The 23640-nt window shown below is 32.0% G+C and overlaps 2 protein-coding genes and 1 long non-coding RNA gene across 13 annotated transcripts in view; 2 read left to right on the forward strand and 1 right to left on the reverse strand.

Annotated features, from left to right (window-relative positions):
• LOC135266349 (uncharacterized) overlaps positions 1-23640 on the reverse strand; it is a 267145-nt gene that overhangs the window by 217426 nt on the left and 26079 nt on the right. The window lies entirely within an intron of this gene.
• On the forward strand, positions 7859-12096 carry LOC100142016 (uncharacterized). Its single transcript, XM_001814346.4, has 3 exons — positions 7859-8014; positions 11144-11415; positions 11537-12096. Exons 2-3 carry the CDS (start codon positions 11170-11172, stop codon positions 11789-11791), a joined length of 501 nt encoding a protein of 166 aa, XP_001814398.1. The 5' UTR covers positions 7859-8014; positions 11144-11169; the 3' UTR covers positions 11792-12096.
• Positions 12087-12827, forward strand: LOC103312956 (hypothetical protein). 2 transcript variants are annotated; one of them, XM_008194922.3, is made up of 3 exons: positions 12087-12221; positions 12270-12400; positions 12456-12827. In XM_008194922.3, exons 1-3 carry the CDS (start codon positions 12098-12100, stop codon positions 12693-12695), a joined length of 495 nt encoding a protein of 164 aa, XP_008193144.1. In that variant the 5' UTR covers positions 12087-12097; the 3' UTR covers positions 12696-12827. The 2 variants fall into 2 exon arrangements, with proteins under 2 accessions (XP_008193144.1, XP_064212929.1); XM_064356859.1 differs by having other exon boundaries at positions 12098-12400.

Here is a 23640-nt window from a genome sequence, read left to right on the forward strand (position 1 = left end):
AGCTGCCAGTATTTTCAGACACGTGGTAGACCATCCCTTCCAAAAAAATTGCCCCTCTTATACTAGTACATAAAATTTTAGAAAAAAAACTGTCTACATTCTGGAAGAAAAGACTTTGCTCATATCATTTTTACGTTTTTCTAGTACACAGGGCGTTACGTGTTAACTGGACGTCGTCAAGCTATCAGCATTATTTAAAAGGTTATTAGAGTTGAGAAGTAATCAACTCGGTCTAATGTCCACTTATCCATTAATCAGAACAGGTGCTCCTCTGCGTTCCTCCAAGGATTCAAATTCCCCCGCCCCCCATAAATCATCAGCAAACTAAACCTAAAATCAACACACAATAGCAAACCATAAAACAAATGACGCTTAAAAATGAGCGTCGTAGTCGTTCAAAAGCGAGAAATGTGTAGCGATATTTCACGGCGGTTGTGAATTCGTGGAAGTCGTCGCATTCTCCAGGTGTCAGCGTGACTGATGGCCCCCCGCGTCACTTCCTCTCTCAAAGCCGACCTGACACTTGCATGGCGAAAAAATAAAAATAAAATATCGACATGTCAATGGGCGAAAAAGGCCCATTCATGGGCGCACCTGAAGAATGCCCATCGCTAGATGGCGCCCTCACTAATTACAAAATGGCCTCACCAGGTGCAAAACTATTACCTGGACAAGCACAATGACAGCCCGTGCTGCACCATTCCCCGAATTTACACCAAATTGAACACAAAAAACATAACTTATAGGTTTTGGTCGTAAAATTCAACTTACTGGTTTTTCAAAAAATTGCTATACGTGTTATATCTATGCAGTATCTATTAGCTGTTTCAAAACTATAAAAACGCAAACGTCGCATTTTTTTTCAAAATTAGCTGTTTCAATGACACATCTAATCATTAATAACTATTTTACAACTTTATCAATCTTATTTAAAAAAAGAATTCGGTAAAATGCGACGTTGGTGTTTTTATAGCTTTGAAATAGCTTATAAGTAGGTATCTTCTTAAAAAAAAATAAAAAACCAGAGTTCAAGTTCTATTTTAATCTGATTTACTATAGCTCTAATTTATTTGCTTTACAATGCGTTATGATATACACTTGTTGGTATGACCTATTCAAAACTGAATGGTGGCTACTGTGTAAAGAATGTTTCCCTCTGTGTGCAACAATCAAGCTGATGCTTTTCAGGTATTTGAACCTGTAAAGAGACAACTTATTGTTGAAGTACTTGAAAACTTATCGGTTGCGAACTTTTCTGTAATTTGTCAAATCGATTTGAAGAACTTTCATTTCTGTACCAAAAATACCGATTTGGAAAAAAGTGTATTTCAAGTTTCAGTAGATAGTAGTAAATTCCATTCCCACCTATGCGTCATAGAACCCGTCCACTTTCTGCATGTCATCCATGGAAATATTTACAATTTCCGACCGAGTTTATAGATCGTCGTCTGCAACACAATAGATTCCACCAGCTGGTCGGCTTTTCAGTGAAGGCATGTGGCAAAATCAATATGAGCTCAGTGGCGCGGACTTGCGGCGATGCCCGGAACCGTTATTGTTAACATCTCGCCGATATTACATCACCATATTACATTTTAATATCGAGGGTCCACAACCCTGGAGAGAGTCGCGACCCTTTAATTGCTTTTTATCGACTTCTTAGTTTCGGCGGCCTGCCGCAACGCACTCTCTCAGGTCCCTTCCTATCTACTTTGATTTTTGTTTTTTTTGTAATGATTGCAATTTTACATCAATTAAAGTATTTTCCACTTAATCCCAAAACTAATAATTACACAGAAACAGCATTTGCTGCTAGATATTTTGTTTTTTTTCCGTATGAGTATAAATTAAAAAAAAACGTCTCACACAATTATTACACTTCATCACTTTTGAATCACCTATCACGACTGATTAATACGAAAACGAAAAAATTTTCTAATTGACTTATTTGTTAATGAACGATTAATAATCTCAACTATTAAAGGCACCCACTCGCTATTGCTCATTCGTGCTTTAAACAGTATTCACTAAAAAGATAGAAAATACAAAACAAAATGTAGTAAAACAAATAAAAACGAGATAGTTTTATTTATTATTAAGAAAGTCACAATAAAACTGATTGCAGTAGTTTTTGAGTATTAAATTACAAAAGGTAACTAAAACATGTAAAAAAATGAAATAGGACCGTTTCACTTCTAAACAGTGTTGGCGAATTAATCTTAAAATCAAAAGCAGCCTAATCAATTACGGCAAAAAATTAAATGAGAAAAGCGGAAAAAAACAGAAAATAAGTGGAGAAAAGAGAAAAAAAAAAGCAAGAAAATACAGAAAACAATAAAACATGAGAAAAGCAAAGAATAAAACGCAAGAATAAAGACAATCATGTATAGTAGAAAAAATGTAAAAAAAGAATAAAAGAGAAAATGTAGAAAAAAATAAAAAAGTACTCGTAGAAAGAGAAGAAAAGAGAAAGAAATGAAAAAAAAATCGAGTAAGAGGAAGTAAAGATAAAAAGAAAATGAAAATAAAAAAATAAAGACAAAGAAAGAATGTTGAAGGTACAGGTGACAAAAAATAAAAATGGAACTAAAAAATAGAATATAGTTAGTAGATATGCATTAATAAATAAACGCCTTCATTAAAAAATTGATTTACCAAACGCTAAATTCTGTAAAATTATGTTAATTTTGCAATTAAAAATTCGTTAAATTAGTTTTGGAATCGAAGACAATCATGTATGGTAGAAAAAATAGAAAAAAAAAGAATAAAAGAAAGAATCTCAAATAAACAAAAAAAGTACTCGTAAAATGAGAAGAGAAGAGAGAAAAAAAAACAAGAAAATCTAGTGAGAGAAAATAAAAGTAAAAGGAAGAAGAAAATAAAAAATAAAGACAAAAAAAAGTAGAAGGTACAGATGCCAAAAGATAAAAACGGAACTAACAATAGAATATAGTTTGTAGATATGGATAAACGCCTTCATTAAAGATTGATTTACCAAACGCTAAATTCTGTTAAATTATGTTAATTTTGCAGACACAGTACTTTTAGCAGGCAGATTCACCGTGTATAACATACAGAGCAAAGAAAAATATCCTTTTTAAAAATATGAAACAAAGTATGCAACAAAGCTCAGTCAGAGATCAACTCTAAAAAAGAAAGCTACAAAAATAACAGTTATTGAAATAATTAGTATTATACTATGACTAACAATTAAAAATTAATGTTAAACAGTAGCTAAAAACTCGCCATGACAAAATGTATCTTTTCATAAACTGTTGCTTGTCTGTTTGATAATACCGATTGTGAAGTAAGTGCCAGGAAATCATAACAATTTATTTTTATTAGATCGATACGAAAATGGCCTTCGTGCTATTCTTAAAAGATTTTATTTATTTATTATTAGTCGTATTTTACTATGGATACAATCTGTAGTCTCTGTTGTATATTTGGAGCAGTAGCCACCCTTCTGTTGCAGATTCAATTTTTCGCACTTTTTTTTGGGAAAAGAAATCTTTTGCATATTTTGCGTTTTTTTTAATAATATACGAAATGATAGTTTCGTGATGGAACTCAGCATCATCAAGACATAAAAAAATGTTTCTATTTTTGTAAAATCTCTCAACAACGAACACCGATGTGGGATTAATTAATTAATTGTTCGTTGTAGAAAGATGTCCACTGATGGGAGGTGGAAATATTACTATAGGTTTTGTTAGGTTCCTACAAAAATGTCCGTTGTGAGGAGGTGTCCGTTATTCGGAGGTGTCCTTTAAGGGAGGTTTCACTGTACTCGTACATTTCACAAAGCTGATCTTAATTGATTTCCTAAGTCGTTAGCCATACTTTCTTTGCTTTAAAACTAGAAGAATTCTGCTTTATTGTAATACTAATTTTCTGTAATAAATGGTTCCCCTACGTTCTACGTTTACATATTTACCTAGGATTTCAACCATAAATGATAAAAATGACTATTTTAAACAGTTTTTAAACGAAGTCACAAAATCTAAGTTTCTCCTCTGCGCAACTTCGAGATAACTACAATAAATACGCTTTACCATGAAGGAAATACTGGAGATAGTATAGTTACTGTCTTCTGCATATCATAAATAAAGCAAAGTTTGAAGTTTCTAATAGCTTTTACAACTTACTTTAGCCAACTCCTGATTCTACTTCAAAAATATTGTGGAGTAAATGCTATGTTAATGAGTATTTATCTACTTGAAGTAACAACTGCGATGTTGAAGACTTACTTGAAGTAAAAGCATATATTTTCTTAATCATACCCGTACCACTTAACTTTGTGTTTTAATATGTTTTATTTTATAAGATACTTGTGAAATTTTTACGAATAATTCTGTAATTGAAGCAACATGGTACATGTTGGTTGGAACAATTAGTTCAACCAGAAAAACAAATCACTTCCAACCCTTATCCAAAAACATTGCGAATGAAAGATACTTAAAAAAACCGTAAATTTTTAGTCGAATTGAACACCAAGAGAACAAATAAAATTGGGTGAATCCCTGGGATAATGTCCCTGATATCCCTTCACAGTGTATCGAAAAACACAGTCTGGAACGCAACAGCACTCATTAGCCGTGCGTCCGCATAGCATCGTTACCAGTTGCCGCCGCCGCCGCCACCGCCGCCGCCGCGGCCATTAAACCTCCCCGATTGGAGGACATCGCGCCGGCGGCGTGCCACACCGACGGCGGCGCACGCAACCGCCACCGCTGCCGCCGCCGTTTCGATGTTTCGCCTTCATGTATGCAAATATGTTTACGATGGCATGACGTAACGACTATTGTTAACATATCATTGATTGTTAAGTTCATGACCTACACCACCGGCGAGGGAAAGCGGTCGCGAGGCGAAAGAATGCGGACACTAGACAGAACAGACGGAAATGAATCGAGAGGAAATGCGCCACTTACACCCACCCCCACGCCGCCTCCTACAAATATCGATTCTTATTACACCCAAACGGAACGGTGTTAATCACGCGACCTAACGCCACTAAACAATAAACACTTTCGCATTTTGACCGTTTTTCTTGGGGTTGTGGGGATACCGAGACCTTAATCCCACTCTCATTTACACAAATATAAATAATAAACAATTTTTTTATGTCCTTAATAATATTTTACTAATTTGCAGCACTGTACTAGTTTGCAACATAATATTTTCACTGATACGTTGTACCCCTTGATTGTTTCTCCAATGACAGAATTGTTCAAAAGTTTATCATATTTATCTTTTGACTAGACAGAAGCAGATTTAATTGCGGCTCCCAAACCACCCTCATTTTCTTTAAAAATACTTTCATAGTTTTGATATTTTGTTTTGTTCAACTTGATATCATGCATTGCTACGGTGTACTTTTAATTGGCAAATATGTTGAAGATTTTAGAAAAACAATTTTTATTAAAATATCCTTAGGTTTTTCACGTTTCCACAAAAAATAGCTTCTGACAGAAAGCACAATCAATAGCAGGTAACATTACATGCGGTGTTCCACAAGGCTCAATTTTGAGACCACTTCTATTTTTAATTTACAGCGCAGAAAAATTAGAATCCGTAAATTATGTAAATATCCATCCCTTTGCACATAATACGCAGTTATTTATCATTTTATGAATGAATTTATGAATTTTATGAATTTTATGCAATTTTATGAATCAAGATTTAAATACAATTTCCTTATTTTTTTAAAGTATTGGCTTGAATTTAAATGCGTGCAAATGTTCGTCAATTTGTACTTACAAAGAAACACAAAAATAAACTCGAAAATTAATATAATATAACAATTAGGTGTCACCAATAACGTCAAAAATCTTGGAATTATACTGGATTCGAAATTACAATTTAGAGAATATGTTAACTTGACTGTAAAAAAATCTTACATTGCCTTAAAAATATTATATTCTAACTATAAATTTAAAAAAATTAATACTCACTGTCTTTTTAAATTAAAATGAAAAAAACTTCTATTGTTGACCTTGTTATTTTTTTATTGAAAACTCTAGCTAATTTTTTTATGAATTTTTGAGGGATAATAGATTACATATTTATGTTGCTGTATTTTCTCACGTAATTTGAACGTCAAGTTTGTTCATAAAAAAAATAAAGCTATTGAATTTTCCAATTCGTTACTTAAATTGAAATAATAACTAATCAATGCAGTAATGACTAATGATTTAAAAAACCATTATGTTTATTGTTTTTTTGGTGTAAATTGCTAGACTTTATTATTATTATTATTATTATTATTATTATTATTATTATTATTATTATTATTATTATTATTATTATTATTATTATTATTATTATTTAGTTTTTATTTTTTTTAATTATTATTTTTATTGTTATTATTATTATTAGTATTATTACTATGTTCAGCTCGTAAGAAAATTGCTTGACAATCTTGTGAAAACTTAATTCAATCACTCTGTTTTCATAGAAAAGTAAATCACCACTTTTCTTTAGGTTTTTAGCTTGTTAGGTACACAATTTACTATTTTTTTGAAGTGTTTAACAACAGATCTTTAAATCTAAATTGTCGTTACAATGACACAAGTCCTTGTCACAATGGGCTTATGGCTTTTTATTTAATTTTTAAAGTTTCTGTGTGCGTACTGCGTATACTTATTAACTCTTCGAAAAAATGTGTTTGTAGTTACTTTTTTGTTAACTAAGAAAGCCGAGGCCTGCAGTTTTCAAACCGCAGCACAAAAATTAGTTTAACGGACTCTTGATGAAACAAGCTGTAGTCTTGATTTTTCCGTGTAAATAATAAGTCAGCTTGAATGCGTACCGCAACAACAATGCACGTATTCATCTGCATTTTTTCTAATTGTGATAAATGTGTCAATAACCATCGAATGCATCAACCATGTGTGTCTCTTATCCACTTTTAAAACACAAACACACATGAGAAAATAAAAAAGATTTCGATGCGCTCTCGAGCTATAAAAAATTATAATCAGATGCGATGATCTGCCATCTGTTATATCGCGTACAGTTATGAATTAAACATTGCCCCAGCGCATTAAAGGGATGATCGCTTGACGTGTACAACTAAACATATCAAATCCGAAGCGCGGCCGCAAAAATTGTGTTGTCGGATCTGTGGGGAGGAATTAAAATAGACGTGGCATGTCAAATCGCGATTAGTAACGCGAGAAGAATGGTTCCGAGGGTGCCGTCATCGCCAAATAAATAATCGAATAAACACACTCCACTGAATTAATTTGGAAAGACACGCGATACACCACCCAAATTCGCTCATTATTTACACATTGTTGTACAACCAAGAATGATTCATTTCAACTCTCCGGTTTTTGATGAAGGATGCAGGCAACTTATTATCCACACGCGTATATTGGTTGCCTACACTAGCATTTTTTACTATAATAATATCAATAATGTTGGTGGAGCATAAAGTCTTATTATTAATATCACTATTAATTAATGAGCAAAAAAAACGGGATTCCAATCAAAAATTAACGTTGACTAGCTATATTACAGTATAGTACTACAGTTGTTATCCTCGCCCTCTAGGAGCTAAAAGCCGAAGTTGGTTAGCGCGCAAACCTTTCTGCTTATTACAGAACGCTACTCCAATGTTATCATTTAACAGCTTGCTACAAGTGTTGTTGTTTGTAAATAATTAATAATAGTATAAAACATAATAAGTAACTCGTTATCACCTGACAATAATGTAATTGTAATTTAAAAAATAACAATTACAATAACCGTATTCTGTTTAGACACCTCTGCCCTCTAGAAGTCGGAGTCTGAAGTTTGGCCCAGACGCAAACCTATCGCGTTCAGGTCGCTGTTTAGCTGCCGCCAAGAAACTCAAATTGGTTCCCTTATCAGGTTTTTTCACAAGTGGTGCGATAACTCATTTGGGTAAAAAATGCACCAAAGTTATTCGGTTTTTGACATTGAAGACGATCGCAGTTATGTGTGAGTGCGTGTGAGTGTGTTTATTTTCCTGTTTTTTGTTTAGGTAAATATTTTTTCCCTCTCATGAATTTGCTAGAGCAATGCTAAAATTAATTATTACGGTAATGGTTGAAGGTAAAGTTTGATAACTCGGATAACTATCAATGTTTGCGTTAGATGATAACAAGTGCAAGACAATAAATTGATGTTTTGTGCAGAATAATAGGTAAATTGTGTATGTGATGATGTCGTGTCCGGTCGAAAAAAGTGACAATCAGGGGAATTGTTTAAAAGGTTTTATTATTATTATTTATTTCGTTATCACGATGCGATCAAAGTGCATGTGTACATAACATGATGATAACTTGTTTAAATTTTATAATGAATGACATTTATGGCCGAATTAAGATTGTTATTACGCCGTGAACAAGTTGAAGCTGATTTTGTTGCAAATTTAGAAATAACGATAAGGTTTATGTAAACAACTAAACATCATTTTTCCGATATTTTCAAACCGCACATGTATAATAAATAATTCATGCGCTGTTATCTCACGATGATTTTTCCAATTATTAAAACATATTATTATGACCTTGAACGTTCAGAAATATAACGAAAACGATAGTGAAATTTCAACAGTGGCACCCGGTAGTAACACTAGATTAAAAATCCTAACATTTTAGCAAAGGTGAGAAGAAACTAGTAAAATCGATAATTGCACAATGAATCAGTGGCTGTTTATTTACTTATTTGTACGGTATTCGTTTTCACCTGTTTATTTTCTAAATATTTTTATTTAAGTAGCAAATATGAGTAATACTCGCAATAATATACAACATTTTATTCCAAAAATAGACAAGGGAATATAAAAAACACGAAGATCAAACCATTTTTAAAAAAATAAACAAATTTGTGATTGATATTTTGTAATAATAATTATTATCACAATTATTATAATAATTTATGAGACGAAACGAGATACAAAAACGTAGGATTTTCCGAACCCAAGAAAACAATACGGCATAGAAAAAAATGAGGGTTCTTACAACTTTTTGTATCTTCAACCGTATTCCCATCGTTTTGATTAATATGCGACTGCGCAAAAAATCATCGCTTAGAATTATTAATTTGCGTAAAAAGTGAACAAAGTTGTATAAAATTAAAATCTCTACACAAAAAAGTCCTGAACACTATATTTCTATCTCCAAGGGTTTAGGTATAAATTAACCCTCCAATACTTGACAAACCGGTAAAATTAAACAAATCCGTCCTTGAGCGTCTTTGAACGACTTTGGGGATTAAATAGTTGGAGATAGAGATATGGTCTCACTAAGTTTCTTGTAGGAAATTAAATTCTCTACAACTTTGTTCCTAACATTTTTCTTGAATTTGTAAAGGTATTCGCAGCTTTTTGAAAAATATTGAAAAATATAGGGCAGAGTGCAAATTGGTAAAAATTTATGCCCTACTATTAAAAATTTAATTCTCTATCTGCCTGTATTTTTTGTTTGCTATGTGTTAACAGTTATACAAATACGACCATTAAATAATACCCTGTGTTGGCACATATACAGGATCACTAAAAAGTATGGATACAGTTATATATTATAAAAACTATTCATCAAAACTTATTGAAATTTGGTATATGCTTAAGAAGTACATAAACTGTATCGTTTCAGATGTTTATTAAATTTCTATCTCCATTTGTTCTTCAAATACAAGGCTAACTTGATTTTTTTTAAATAGCAACAAGGGCCAAATTTAATATTTTTGAAAAGAACATTTTTTTCTGAGTTCTATGGTATAACATATGTATACCTTAATTTGATCAAAACTTAAAAAAAACGAAAATTTTGAAAAATGTAAAATTTTATTAGCCTTGGAAATGTTGTCTGTATCTATCCGTTAGCTCCTTAACCAAAAAATAAGTAAAAGTTAAAAATAATTGTTAAAATAACACTTTTAACTGAAAAAAACACGTTTTAATTAAGAAATTTTAAACACGGAATACTTGATTTTTATGCTACAAACGATGTTCAAACTAATTTCCACTAACTTCTTGGCTTTCTGTCTCCATGATAAACCAACATGAGACTTTTTTTCGCTCAGTTTTACTTAAATGTACTATTATTAAACTCATTATTGCACTCAAGTTTAATTTTTGGCTAATATACAAGTGACAGACATCGCTAATAAGAGTATTTTCAAAGCTAACTTTGTTTTACTATTCCAGAAAATTTTTGAATTTTTATTTTTCTACATATTAATAAAAGTAAAGGTGGGTGTCATGTTACATCATTGAATTCAGAAAAAAATGCTCTTTTAAAAATAATTAAATTTAACCCTTCGTGCCATTAAAAAAAATCAAGTTCACAATCAAGTGTATTTTCAAAATAAATGACGATAAAAATTTGAAGATGCTCTCAGATGATAGAATTTAAACATTTTTAACTGTAACCCAAATTTCAAGGTTTTCTGTTAAACCGTTCTGAAAATATTTAACTATACCCATGCCTTTTAGAGACTGTATAAATTTTGATTTTTTGATTAATTTATTTTTAATTCAAAGAAACGCTAAAGGCTGATTCTATTTTCAAAAAATTAATATTCGTCATTGTATTAGGAAACGAATATTTAGTGTGAAACAAGAAAACAAAAAATAATAAAAAATGAAGAAATTAACAAAATATAGAACTTCAGATTTTTTAAAATATGACTTTAAGAATATTTTCAAGATTTTTCTCGTAATGTACACAATTATTGAGTTGTTGCGCCTGTTTTTGAGCACCCTGTTTAACAAAGAAAAGGTAAGGTGCGTTTTGTCACTCGAGACCTAGCTACTGAAGAAAATATGTAATATTTTTCAAATTACAAGGTTCTAGGTAGAAGTTATAACAACAGAATCACAGAAAAATCGTGGCAAGAGTTGGAACTTGGACCTTTTATTTATTTACTCAATCGGAAATTTTTCCTCACATCAACAATTAATTTTTTGCGTACTACCATTGATTGTGCTACTGATTAGGAAAAATTATCATTACATTTCGCAACAGTAATACCAATTTTGCGCTCTGATGCGATAATGCGTCTAGTTATTCAATTAGATAATAAGATACCCACACAAATTACCTATCGAATCCATTATTTCATTAAAGATTAGGGAACGGTATCTAATCAAGGTAATTATTTTTAGCAACCACCCTAGTTCCAACACCTGAAATGGCCCTTCCTGCAGCAATTGCTCTGTCGGGTCTGAATAAAGAATACTTTTCCGACGGCCTAAACGACGTTTTTAACCACGGAGCCGTCCTGCTCAAAAGCCCAAGCTTGTCCTCTATCGCCTCCTCTGATGACGCTTACTCGCAAGAAAGCGGCATTTCCTCAATGTCCAGCGAGACTTCCATCGCTCGCAACCTGGCGCCCTACTTCAACATGCTCTTCAACACCTCGCATATCGAGTTAAAGGTAACGCAATTCTTGGAAGGGTTTAAGTGAAAGCTTGCTTGAAAGTGACCCTTTCGCGAAATTCCCTAATCCGATTAGTGAAAGTGGGAATAACCACACCCTGGGGTGACCTTGGTTGCAGAGCGCGGACGACCCGGAGCCGAAGGCGAAGCCCGAAGTCCGGGAAATAATGTACGAAAACCGCGATATTCTCAACCTGGCGTCGAACATCGCGTGGAAATGGGACTGCAAGAGCGCAGTTCTGCAAACGGGACCAAGCTACTTTTTTGAGAACAGATCTCAATATTCTCGAGTATTAGGTGCTCACATGCCGGAGCATGTTATCGTGACTTGCCCTGTGGAGGGATGCTCGTACAAAGAACTCCACTACTTTTGAATGACAATTTTTTGTTGGTAGTCTTACCCACGAGATATGTTAAGTTCAGCGAATAGTTCAGTATTTAAAACTTCACACTTTTTTACGTTTGTACTTAATCGACTAGATTTAATCTCATTTAGCGCCTACCGATCGAAAATTATTGAGAGACAAGTTTCTAGTGATATTATTTTGTTCAAAGGTTTACGAGACCGAGATCAAGAGATGGTTGTGAATAATTTTATATTGTAATTTTGTGATTTTGTTCGCTTTAGTTGGTAAGACTGAATATGTGATTTTTTGACAATATAACAAATAGCTATCGAGATGGTACTTGTTCCTACCCCCACCCCAAAATCAACACCCACTTTAACCCTCAACCCTTTCACGCCTCAGTTTGTTTTTGCAAAACCAACAACTATGACCTCCGTTCCCGAAATGTCGTCTGAAGGTTTGTTTCAATTATTTGAGTTGTACCTTTTTTTCATCACAATTTTAGAGCGTACAGAAACACCCACACCACCTGAAACCCCCAAAAAGGCCCAACAAACCACCGAGAAAAGCCCAACTTCAGTGGCTAAAAATCTAGCATCGGAGTTTGAAAGAATTTTTGAAAAATCCGCACCAAAGGTAAGCGCTTTTTTTTTTCGTTTACTTTTTCCGCAACTAATCTTGATTTGTGTAGGCCTGTGTTGAGGAAAACCTGCCCGAAATGGAAACCCTCACAATTGAGTATGATGGTCGCGATGTGTTGGATTTGGGGAAAAATGTTGGATGGAACTGGAACTATCGCCCTTCCAGGAATGTTGTCGCCGAACCAAATTTTTTCAAGTTTAGTGAAACGAATGGTCGGTACACCGTTGTGCGGAAAATGCGCGACAAAGACGGCCGGTATTATTATTTCTACCCAGAGGAAGATTTCTAATATTAATAACTGCCCATATTATGACGACTGCTGTTAGAATAACTGACTTGCGAATAATCAATCTTTTTTACCTACCTATTATTGTAAAACATTACTGCAATTTTTTATAAAAATATATTACTTTTAAATGTTGTACCGAGTTTTTTTAACCCTTCTTAAGTATACTACACAAAAGTTCATTTATTTTAATCCAAATTCTGTTTGTTATGTGTAATAAACGAAAAAAAAGAGTTTTAAAATCACAGAATCAATGTGTTGTACTTAGTTTACCTCCTTTGTCCTTTGTAAATTAACAAATAAAAGAAGAAAGAAAGTAAAAGTAATCGGTAGGACATTGAAAAAAAAATCTAAAACATAAGGCCATACTTTTCACTTTTGGGTCCACAAAAAACAAAATAACTACACATTTTTGTTAATGATAAACTAAAATCGAAAAAAAAACAAGTTAATTTTCTTAAAAGCGACTTTGACTTTCTATTATAGTAGGTATTTTTGATTGAAACAATCACAGATTTTACTACTTTTGGTTATATTTATCTGTGAAAGTGAAAAATTTATTCGTCATAAAAGCGCGGTGAACCACTTGTTGAATTTAAAAGAGAACAGCGCCATCGTTGGGATAACAGCTGAAATCCATTCCGCTGTGCTTTCAGAGCTTCAGAGAAAACCTGTGTTCAGTTTAGAGCTTTGTCGCGCAATGGCGCCACTTGTTACATCATTTACCTACTGAAACTTTTTATTAAAGTTCGAAAATAGAACGATATTATTAATCTATTGTCAGCCAAAAATTAGTAAACACCGGTAGACCAAAAATAACTATCTTTTCCGGCTGTTTGGAACACTGTCTCCGAAAAACTTGCATTACAAATTTTCTGTACATATCAGTATATTTTTCAATTAAAAACACGATCGTTTGTAAAATATCCTCAAAAATCAATCGAAACATTTCAAAAGTAAAACATACTTTGCATTTTTTAAGCGTTTAAGGACATATTTAGATTAAAAACACAAAAACAAGTTTTTTGCAAAAATGAGTTAATGTTTAACCATGAAGTTAAACAGGTTTTTTTAATCGAAAATTTGTCCATAAAAGGTCGCAACGGTTGAGTAACCCATGCAGGCATTTCCGGGACATCAGCAATGATCAGCGTAATGTCCTAACTGGGTCACTTGACCAGCCACAACTAAACAATAAATAATATTTTTAAAATTATAGATTAGTTTTTATTGTTTTCACATTTGTTCCAAATTAACTGTTTAAGTTTGTAACTAAATTTTGTATATATTCCAATTATTTTTCTAACAAAATCGATATTGAACTTAACCCCGAGTTCTTATTCAAACAGTAGGCAATAGTGTTATACATGTGTTTTTTAACTAAAACTTAGTTTCCAGTAAGATTATCTTAACCACGAAAAACTAAATTATACTACAAAATAATTCTGTATGTTTTACTGTATCTCAAAAACTGAAAATCACACAGAAATCAAATACTTTATATTTTTCTCAACACATGTAATTTTTTTTAAATATATTCTTAATTTTTTTTATTTTTGCTAGCATCATTCTAGAACAAGCGAAGTTTTAGGCAACAAATACGTTAAAAAAGTATCGTTGGCCCCAAAATTATTTACCTTTGTTCGCATTTTTAAATTTTCTTTAGCTAGTTATTTTTGGAAAAAAGCGACAATCTTTTTTACGATTCTTCGCACAAAAAAACATTTAAGCAACTTTGGACCCGAAAGTGCAAAAAAATATTATTTTTCGGCGCAGCGACTTTATACTAATTAATTAATTAACTAATTAATTTTTACTATAAGGTTAAGAAAAATGTAAACCATTAATTAATGATTATTTATTTTTAAGATACAGAAGGAGTATACTTTTAGCAGACTGATACTTTGAACCGTAGTCGATTTTTTTTATAATCAACTGTCTAAGAGCCGTCAGGTTGGCTTTACTATAAATAGTAATTTTTTTGAATTAAAGTTGGTGTAATTTTTAACCTGGAAAATCCAATTTAAAAATTTTTCAAGTTGTCTCCAGTTTAAAACACGTACAACAACACATTTAATTATTTTAGACCACCTTTAGACTAACGAATTAACGATTAACACCAACGTCCACTTTTCAAAAATGTCAAATCTGGTGTTCAAAATGTCAAATACAGAATACAGCCAGTTTCAAAGGTAGTTGGACATGAACTTTTAGGGTGATACAGTCTGGTCTTTAACAGAATTGTGACACTGACAGTTGATTATTTAAAAAATGAACTATATAGATATGATCACGATTTATCCATTTTTCAAGCGTTATTTTAACACCTTGGTGAAGCAAAAACACATTTATTTTAAAAAGTTTAATAAAAAATAAACCACGACATCATAAATTGTTTTTTTTAACGCTTCTGCCTCGTAACTCAAGTGGCTCTGTAAGATTACAGTTAGTACAATAATTATTTAGGAAATTATGACACCCGACTTCAAAATTGTTTGTACCTGGAAAGCGTTCTCGCCTTGTTACTGTTTATTAGTTGTATAATAAAACAGTATAAGAAAATCTTAAATAAAAGCACTTATTGTTGTTGTTATTTAAAATCTGCCGCCCCCTTCCTTCGCTAATCCGAACAATCAAAACAACAATAAATTCTGGAACGAGTTTTCGAATTTGGAACAGGGCGAGTTGATACAGATGGGTTTTCATTTGATTATGAACAATAGACGTTGAACAATGCCTTCGCCTGAGATGCATTGCAGTCGAAGATGACGAGATTGAATAGACTTTTCAGCACTGCTATTTGCATTTTATCTCCGGTCTCTAAGACGATAATAAAAGACCTGATCTTGCATTCTAATCATTTATTTATTTATATTTATATCTAGATTATTGCGCTCCGCATCTCATGCATTGTACTCTTCTTAACAATTCTTTCACTAAATAAAACACAAAAATAAAAAAGTAACAATTGATTTCCGCATGATGGGACCCCCTAAAAATCCGGACTAACTCCCCGCGCGAGGACGACGTGTCTTCAATAGCGCATTAAAGTCCTGTGTACAAAATGGATAAATGATGGTCGGTGTAATTATTGGGTCGATTTATCATGTCTTTTTTCTCGTTGCTGGATTTAAATATCCGCGAGCCAACAACAAAACAATATAATATTGGTCCGGTGCGCGAACAATGGAGATCCTCGAGCCCGGAGTATTCCGGGCATATGAATGGGGTCCAGACGGTCGGTCCGAACTGAAGACTGCGCTGCTTGCCTTGCTGGCTGGCTTATTGTGAACGTCTGACAATGAGCCTTTCACAAACTAACCGCTCCGCTCCCTGCCTATTCACTCCTGCATATTAGATAGAGCGTTAATCATTCCGACGCCAATTTATAAGATATTGGACGGCCAAAACGGCCAGGGAATCACGACGGCCATTATCGCACCACTTGCACTGCGGTGCAACGAGAGCAGTTTAGACGATTCAATTACAGAATTTTACAAACACTGGAAACCACGATAAAATACTTAATGATACGTAATGTTGCTTTTCCAACACTTTAATTCATACCAAGACCACAGTTTTAATAAAATAATTAATTTTTTAAAAATTGGTATGAGCCAATTTTGGTGGATGCGCCGGGCGAATTTTCGCCGCATGTTTTTGAACGTTGGAGCGTGTTTGAAATGTTTGAAGAAATGAATTTGGGTGCGATGTATTTATCGATGGTGACCTTAACCTGCGCCCGTGGCGCCTTGAAACAAAGCCCACTATCAGTTCGAATAAAGGAAAGAAACAAAAGGCGTCGGTCGGCAAGACAATGGCATAATATCAAGTAAAGGTCCCTTAAAATCTTAGAAAGAGAAGAGACAATAGCCTTCACATATACAAAGTATAATGGAAATGAACACAAAAAAGTCATCGCATCGGTGGTGGAGCGGAGGGAGGAGGATAGGAAGCTGGTAACAATACACAATGCTCGTGTGGTGGTTCACAATGGGGGCTAAAAGAATAGCCGAATGCACCGGCCGTGAATGCCGCATAAAAGAAGTCACTTTTATATAATTGTGTAAATAAAGGACACGCTTTTCAAACGCTGCTGGAGCGCGCCATGCAAAAGAGAACGATTTTTTACCGTACAACTTGAAACCTAACGCTCCATAGCGGCTCAGCGACACATTCGCGCTTTCCAATTTCGATTAACGGCGCATTTTTCTCTAATCATGGGCGACCTTTTTCGATACGACGTTACATTAGTTATTGTCAAAGGCTGGCAATTTCATTTTCAAATGGTTCAACTGAAGCAAGAATTGATAATAAACTAGTCAAGATAAAAGCTAACTCATTTAAGATTTTTTTTTAAATTTTGATCTCCTTTTATGTATGCTGTGATGTCCCAACAAGTTAAAACAGATTATTATTCACCATCAAAAGTTAATAAAATATTTAAATACATTTGTAAAAAAATATAAATAAAAAACCCTGGAAATAAGAAATAACCCTCACAAAAATTGAGCTCAAAAAGAAAGCTCATAAAAATCCTACAAAGCAAAAACCTATGAAAAGAAAAGCTCACATGAGAAGAAACGACAGAAAAAAAAAGCCTATTACAACAAGTATACAAAATAGGGCATAATCTTTTATGCTATAGCATAGATTCTAGCAAACTCTAAGAAAGTAATAATAAAAATTCCTCTCAATTATTCTTAGAACCATTAAGAAATAAGTGACTTTTTTTTAAATTTATTAAAATATTTTTAAGCGGAGATACAACCAAAGAGACCAATCAAAATTTAATTTTAAAAGCCGTGATTTTCATATGAAAAAAACCGAAACATATTGATCTGAAACCACAACCATTAAAATACAGTAGAGGTGAAAATATTGCCAATTTTAATAAAAAGTTCTATGAGTTTTCCACTGATAAATTAGGGAAAAAATTACGAAACATTTTTATACCATTTTTTAGAGATTTCCTGAAACGCCAGTGAAGTCTTCAAGATCCAAAAAAAAAATGCGTCATAATCATTGTAGGTCTCTCTTATCGAGAAGACTGACGTACAGCATTTAAGCAATGAAATATTTTTATAGTTCCGTGTTCATAACGAAAAGTAACGCACAAAATTCATTTTTATGAGTCACTTTTAGAAAAAAATCGTTGAACAGGTCGATTTTATTTTTTTAAATGTAACATCTAGACACCATCATTCGTTTTTTAGTAATGTCATAATATATTTTTTTAATAACACTGACATATTTTATTAGTGTTTTAGATAGTACCATATTTATATCTTTCTGGTAAATATAAAAAAAATAAAAAAAATAAAACAAAAATATCGAAATAAATAAGAAAAAGCTTTATCTTTTTGTTTTATTGTTTATTTTCTTGTGTTTAGATGTCATATTAAATGTTTTCATGCAAATTATACAAAAAGATATAAAAAACAATTGCCGCTTATAAAATACATGAAAAACAAGAAGATAATGCCTATTATGTTTCCATTGGCAATATTTTTCAATTTTAATCAATTAATTTTTTAATTTCAAATTTTACTTAATTCCAAAAAGATAGAGATGTGTAAATAGTAATAAAAAATGTCGGTTAAAAAAAATTAAAATGACGTCACAACTCAAAAACGAATAACATCATAAATCTTACTACCATGTCAAAATACAGCATTTAAAAAAAACTAAATCGACCTATTCGAGATTTTTTTTTGAAAAATAATAAATTTATTAATTTTCTGGGTTACTTTGGTGCAGTCTGTATATATTTTAATGCTTCTTATTTCTACACAAAAATATAAATTCTTATGAACGTTATGATCATACTTATGCCACCAGAAACTGTTACTTGCATAGGTCTAATTTCTTAAGGTTGTCTAAATCAAGAATAGCACATGATATTATTGTGTTAAATTCTATAATGCGCTACATTTATCTATTAAAAATCTAAGCTTTTCAATCATTTAAACGCCGAATTAAAATAATTCTTGCAGAAAATGCTTTCTATTCACACAGCATCTTTTTCCAATTCGCGTTTAAGAATTATTCAAAAAATAAACTATCAATACATACTTTGTAATAATTAAAAAAATACGAATGTTACTTCTAGCTTAAACTTTACATCATGTACTTTTAATAATGTGTGGTATAAAAAGAAATAATCTTGTTGGCAACATTTGTCAGCAACATTTTCTTTTTAATCTAGTTAGTTACCATTCACTTCCGTATAGAGATTGCAACAAATTCCGTTAAATCAAAAATAATGATCACTAGAACAATATGTGTCCCAGCTGGATTATACAGTTATTGTTCCGAAAACTATTGAATATTAATTAATCGCCCCGCGAAGTCTTCCCCAATTTCTAATATTAAATAGCACCTTATATTTTTTTGAAACATAATTAATAATAATTTTTTAAATCCGTCACATTTTTCTAATCATAATTTTCGAAATATCATAATAAATAGTGTAAAGAATAACAAAATAAAAAGCCAACAATTCCGTGTAAAAAATTTGTGAAACAAAGCTACTCAATATGTATTTGCTCGAAGCCGAAGCAATAAAAATTTTATTTTTAGTGAATATCTTCTATAGTTTCTGAGATACTATTTGGATGAATCAAATTTATTGTCATCTGATTGGTTATAAATCCATCTACGAAAGCAGGAGTTGTTTTTTCCCTGTAAATCAAATTTTTTGTAAACTTTTTTCTTGTGGGCTTTTTGACGAATGGGTTTTTTCATGTAATTTTTGGGAAAGGTTTCCTCTGTGTTTTGTTCTGTACCTTATAATTTTATTAAACTAAACATCTTTTGTTACAAGAAATAGGTTGTAACTTCTGTATTTATTTAATTAATTGTAAAAACACTTATTTTTTAAAAAAACTCAGTGGACCTTTTGTTTATAAGTCAGATAATAAAATTCTTATTAAAAGTGGTTAAAATTTTGCATCCGGTCAACAAATATTTTTTTACCAAAACATCTTTTGAATTAGTTGAAAGTGCGCCAAGATTTAGTTCTAAAAAAATCGCTTAGGTCCGGTGGTTGTTTGAGCACCGTCGATTTATGTTTAGATCTGCGATTCGAGTTTATCGCATAAAATCAGCGTTTGCGCTCGTTTTTATGAAAAGATACGTAAACTGAGTGACATTCAGCGATCGCAAATCCATGCAGCAGCGGATTTTCTATCCTCTATGTACACACGATAAAAATGTCACCGCATTTCCCATTGTTATGTCCTGAATGCCGCATCGAGCCATACATAAAGAGACTGCGATAATGGGAAGGACGACGCTATGTCCCGAACGGACGCCAGACAGGGATGAAATCCTTTCATCACCAAGGAGATATGATGGCATTGTTTAGCTAAACAATAGACAACTTTTGTTGTCAATGGTGACATGCAAAGAAGTCATTTTAGTCTCCTTTCAACACTGGACAATGTTTGACACAAGTTTCAATCAGAACTTTTTACCGAAACTTCGGTAATTCCCCCAGACGCGGGCGCCCACAAACAGAGAAAAAATTTAACACCAAGGCAACAATAGCATCGCGTGGCGCTCCTGATATTATTACGTTGGACACGTGCTCTCGTGATGGCTTTAATGGCACCAGACGATTGTTTTACACCGCAGATTTATGACGAGGGAGGGTGTTGTAATATATCTCATCACTCTATCTTTATAACATCAACAGCCATTAGCTATTCAATTTGATCCAGATAGGGAACGCACTGTCGACAGCTTGTTTGATTTACTTGTTACAAAACTTCCTTTTTAATTTCCTTTTTGACAGATTATGACTGAAAAAAACCTTTTCCCTAAACCACTCTTTCTTTTTTTGCTAAAGAATTCTCTTGTCATTAGGTATTGGTTCTATATAACATATTACAAGATGTTTCAAAATTGACGAATTTCGAGTTCAGAGCGTTCGCTGAAACAAAATGAAGATCCGGAACTTCCCCACAAGATACATTGGTTTAAAGAACAATCTTTGAACTGCTTTTTCTTCAAATGCAGGCGAAAAGCTTTAGTATTTATTCTTATTCACGATGAAGATGAATGTGAAGAATAAAACAAATTCTCAAAGAAAAAGCTTCATTTTGGAGTAAAAAATAATTAATTTTTGCAATCTGCCGTTTAATTTAATTTACAAAAATTACAAAAATATAAGATTTTTTTACGCCAAAATGAAGCTATTTTTTCGGGAAATTTTTCTACATCATTATTCTCAACATTCATCTTCACCATAAATAATACTGAAATTTTTCGCCTGCATTCGAATAAAACCCAATACAAAGTGCACCTGAAGTGCACCTTCAAACCAATGGATCTTTCTGGGAAACCTCCGATTTTTCATTTTGTTTCTACATTTAGACTACTGATTTTGAGACACGCTGTATAAAATCCTATTTTTTTTTAATTATTACTAAGATAGATTGGACAGTTCTGATTAATATTGATATGCACACTTTTTTTTATCATTTTATTCATTATCACAGAGGCTATATAACGTCAAATTTTGTATTCTGAAGATACTTAAAATAAATTTGTCGCTACGAAAATTATATCTTTATAAAAATCTATACAAAAACATAAAGCCCAATTTCTCCATACATAGTTGGTTTCTGAGCTAAGGGAACATTTTACATAAATATTACGTATAGTTCAAAATATTTCGATTCCGGTCAGTAGTTTCAGTAAGATACGTCCTACGTCAAAATTTGAGAGGTTTTGTTGCAATTTTATGTGATCGATACCAATTTATTCCCAAAGAAGGTTCTCTGTATTTGAAACTATCCTACATTACAATTACAACTCAAATCATAAAACCATAGTTTCGAAACCAAATTTACTTTAAAATCAAAATTTTTGTTATTAGGTTTAGATTTTAAAAATGTGAATCAGCAGCAATTTTTCACTGAACAATTATTGTCATTTTAAAATCGAAAGTGGTGACCTAGAAGCTTAAGACTCATTATTTTAAAGTTCTAATTTATTTATGAACCTAAATCTTTATTCGTAATTGAGTTCATTATAAAACATATTAAAACTATATTTATATTTACTTACATAAATTATCTGTATTACACAAAATTTACAATTCGGTCTGCCTTTGGTTGTTTATCGTTAATATCTGCACATTTTTTTACCATCTTAAAGTCCTTTAATCTCAAACATTTAAGAGACACGTTGGTATGAGGTCCAAAAAACAGAAAAAAAGCAGTACAAGCAGTTATCAAAACACCAATAACCAACAAAAAAAATTTCATTATAATAAAATGCAGTTTAAAAGTTTGATAATATTTTTAATAAAAGAGATAAAACACTATTTTAAAGTCCTTTGATCTCAAACATTCAAGAGACACATTGATATGAGGTCCAAAAACAGAAAAAAAGCAGTACAAGCTGTTATGAAAACACCAATGATCAGAAAAAAATCTTTATTCTAATAAAATGCAGTTTGAAAAATACATTTTTATTAAAAGAGATAAAACACTTTTTTTGAAAACTACTAAATTACCCAGAATTCTTCAATTTTCTAAATACCAGTTGACATTTTTACCCAAATATACTTCGTTCAAAACATTCCGTTTCCAAGCAGTTCCTGACCTGAAGTCAAAAACGATCCCAACGGTCAAAATTTGAAATTTGTCGCAATTTTAGACAAAAAAACAGGTTATAAGATCTTTTAAGAAATAATTTAAAAAAAAAAATACCTGCCTACTACTTGATGTTCTTTACTGGATATACCTACGAGTATTTCAAAAGATAATTTCAATGCAAATCTGCTTTAAAATTTAGGAATTAGCTTTAAAACATTTTTTTAACTTAAAGTTAAAAATTCCACCCACTTACTTAAATGGATTCATATCGAAATACTATTATCGTATACAGATAGATTATAAACAATTGTTTTCCTTATCCTCAAGTATTTGAAAAGTTACTTAAAATTTTAAATTCATAATTTGAACAATTTTTTTGCAGTTTGACACAGAAAACTTAAGTTATGACTTATAAAGTGTTTTAAAAAATGATTTCTCAAAAAAAAACACAACTTGACGATCTCTACTAAACATACCTATTTCAAATAAAAAAAATTATTTCGATACAAATCTGCTTTACAATCTATTAAAGTCTTGAACTCTAAAAACAGATTCTAAGAACTTTATTTCAAACTCAAAGTAGTGACTTTTACTTGATTAGTTGCATATCAAAACATTATTATCATATTTAAACAGATATTCAAATTGTTTTCACCATTTTAAAGATTTCTAAGTTCAAGACTTTGAAAAAATTGGGTTCCTCGGAGATTCAAAAAATGTCATTAGTTCGATTTTAAAATTCAAAAATAAAAAAATGTGTCAGAGATTCCGACCTTTAAATCAGCAGTAAACCTTTAGATTATCATTTCTTGATATTTAATCGTTGAAGAAAATTAAGATTTCCTAAATAACCCAGAACTGTACAGTGTTTCGATGATAATCGACCTTTGGGAACATTATCTTAACTAAATAAAAAAACCCGTATAAAACTCAGCATTTTTGACTAGGATAAGGCAATTTGGCTCCTTAGGGTCATTGGAAAACATTTTATTTCAAGAAAACTACTAAAAATCGTCGTTTTCGGGCGAAATAAAGCGACCTGGTTCTTTTTAAAGTGAAGAATCGTTGGAAAAATCATTGTTCTCAGGAAAAATAATGTATTTTGAACCATTCGAATGCTAGTTTTGAATAATTTGGTTGAAAACCACTGTAGTTCAACAAAAGCAATCCAAAAATTGTCGACTTCAGCCAAAAGAAAACAAGATTTTTTACTCCACAATTTAATTTGCAAAATAAAAGTGGTAAAAAAATATTTTAATGCAAAGTTTGAATGTATTTGGATATGGAATTGCTCTGCTAAGTAATGTGTCGGCACCCATTGTTGGTTCTTGTGTTTCATC

This window comes from Tribolium castaneum, chromosome 5 (assembly GCF_031307605.1).
Source record: "Tribolium castaneum strain GA2 chromosome 5, icTriCast1.1, whole genome shotgun sequence".
Classification (NCBI taxonomy): Eukaryota; Metazoa; Arthropoda; class Insecta; order Coleoptera; family Tenebrionidae; genus Tribolium; species Tribolium castaneum.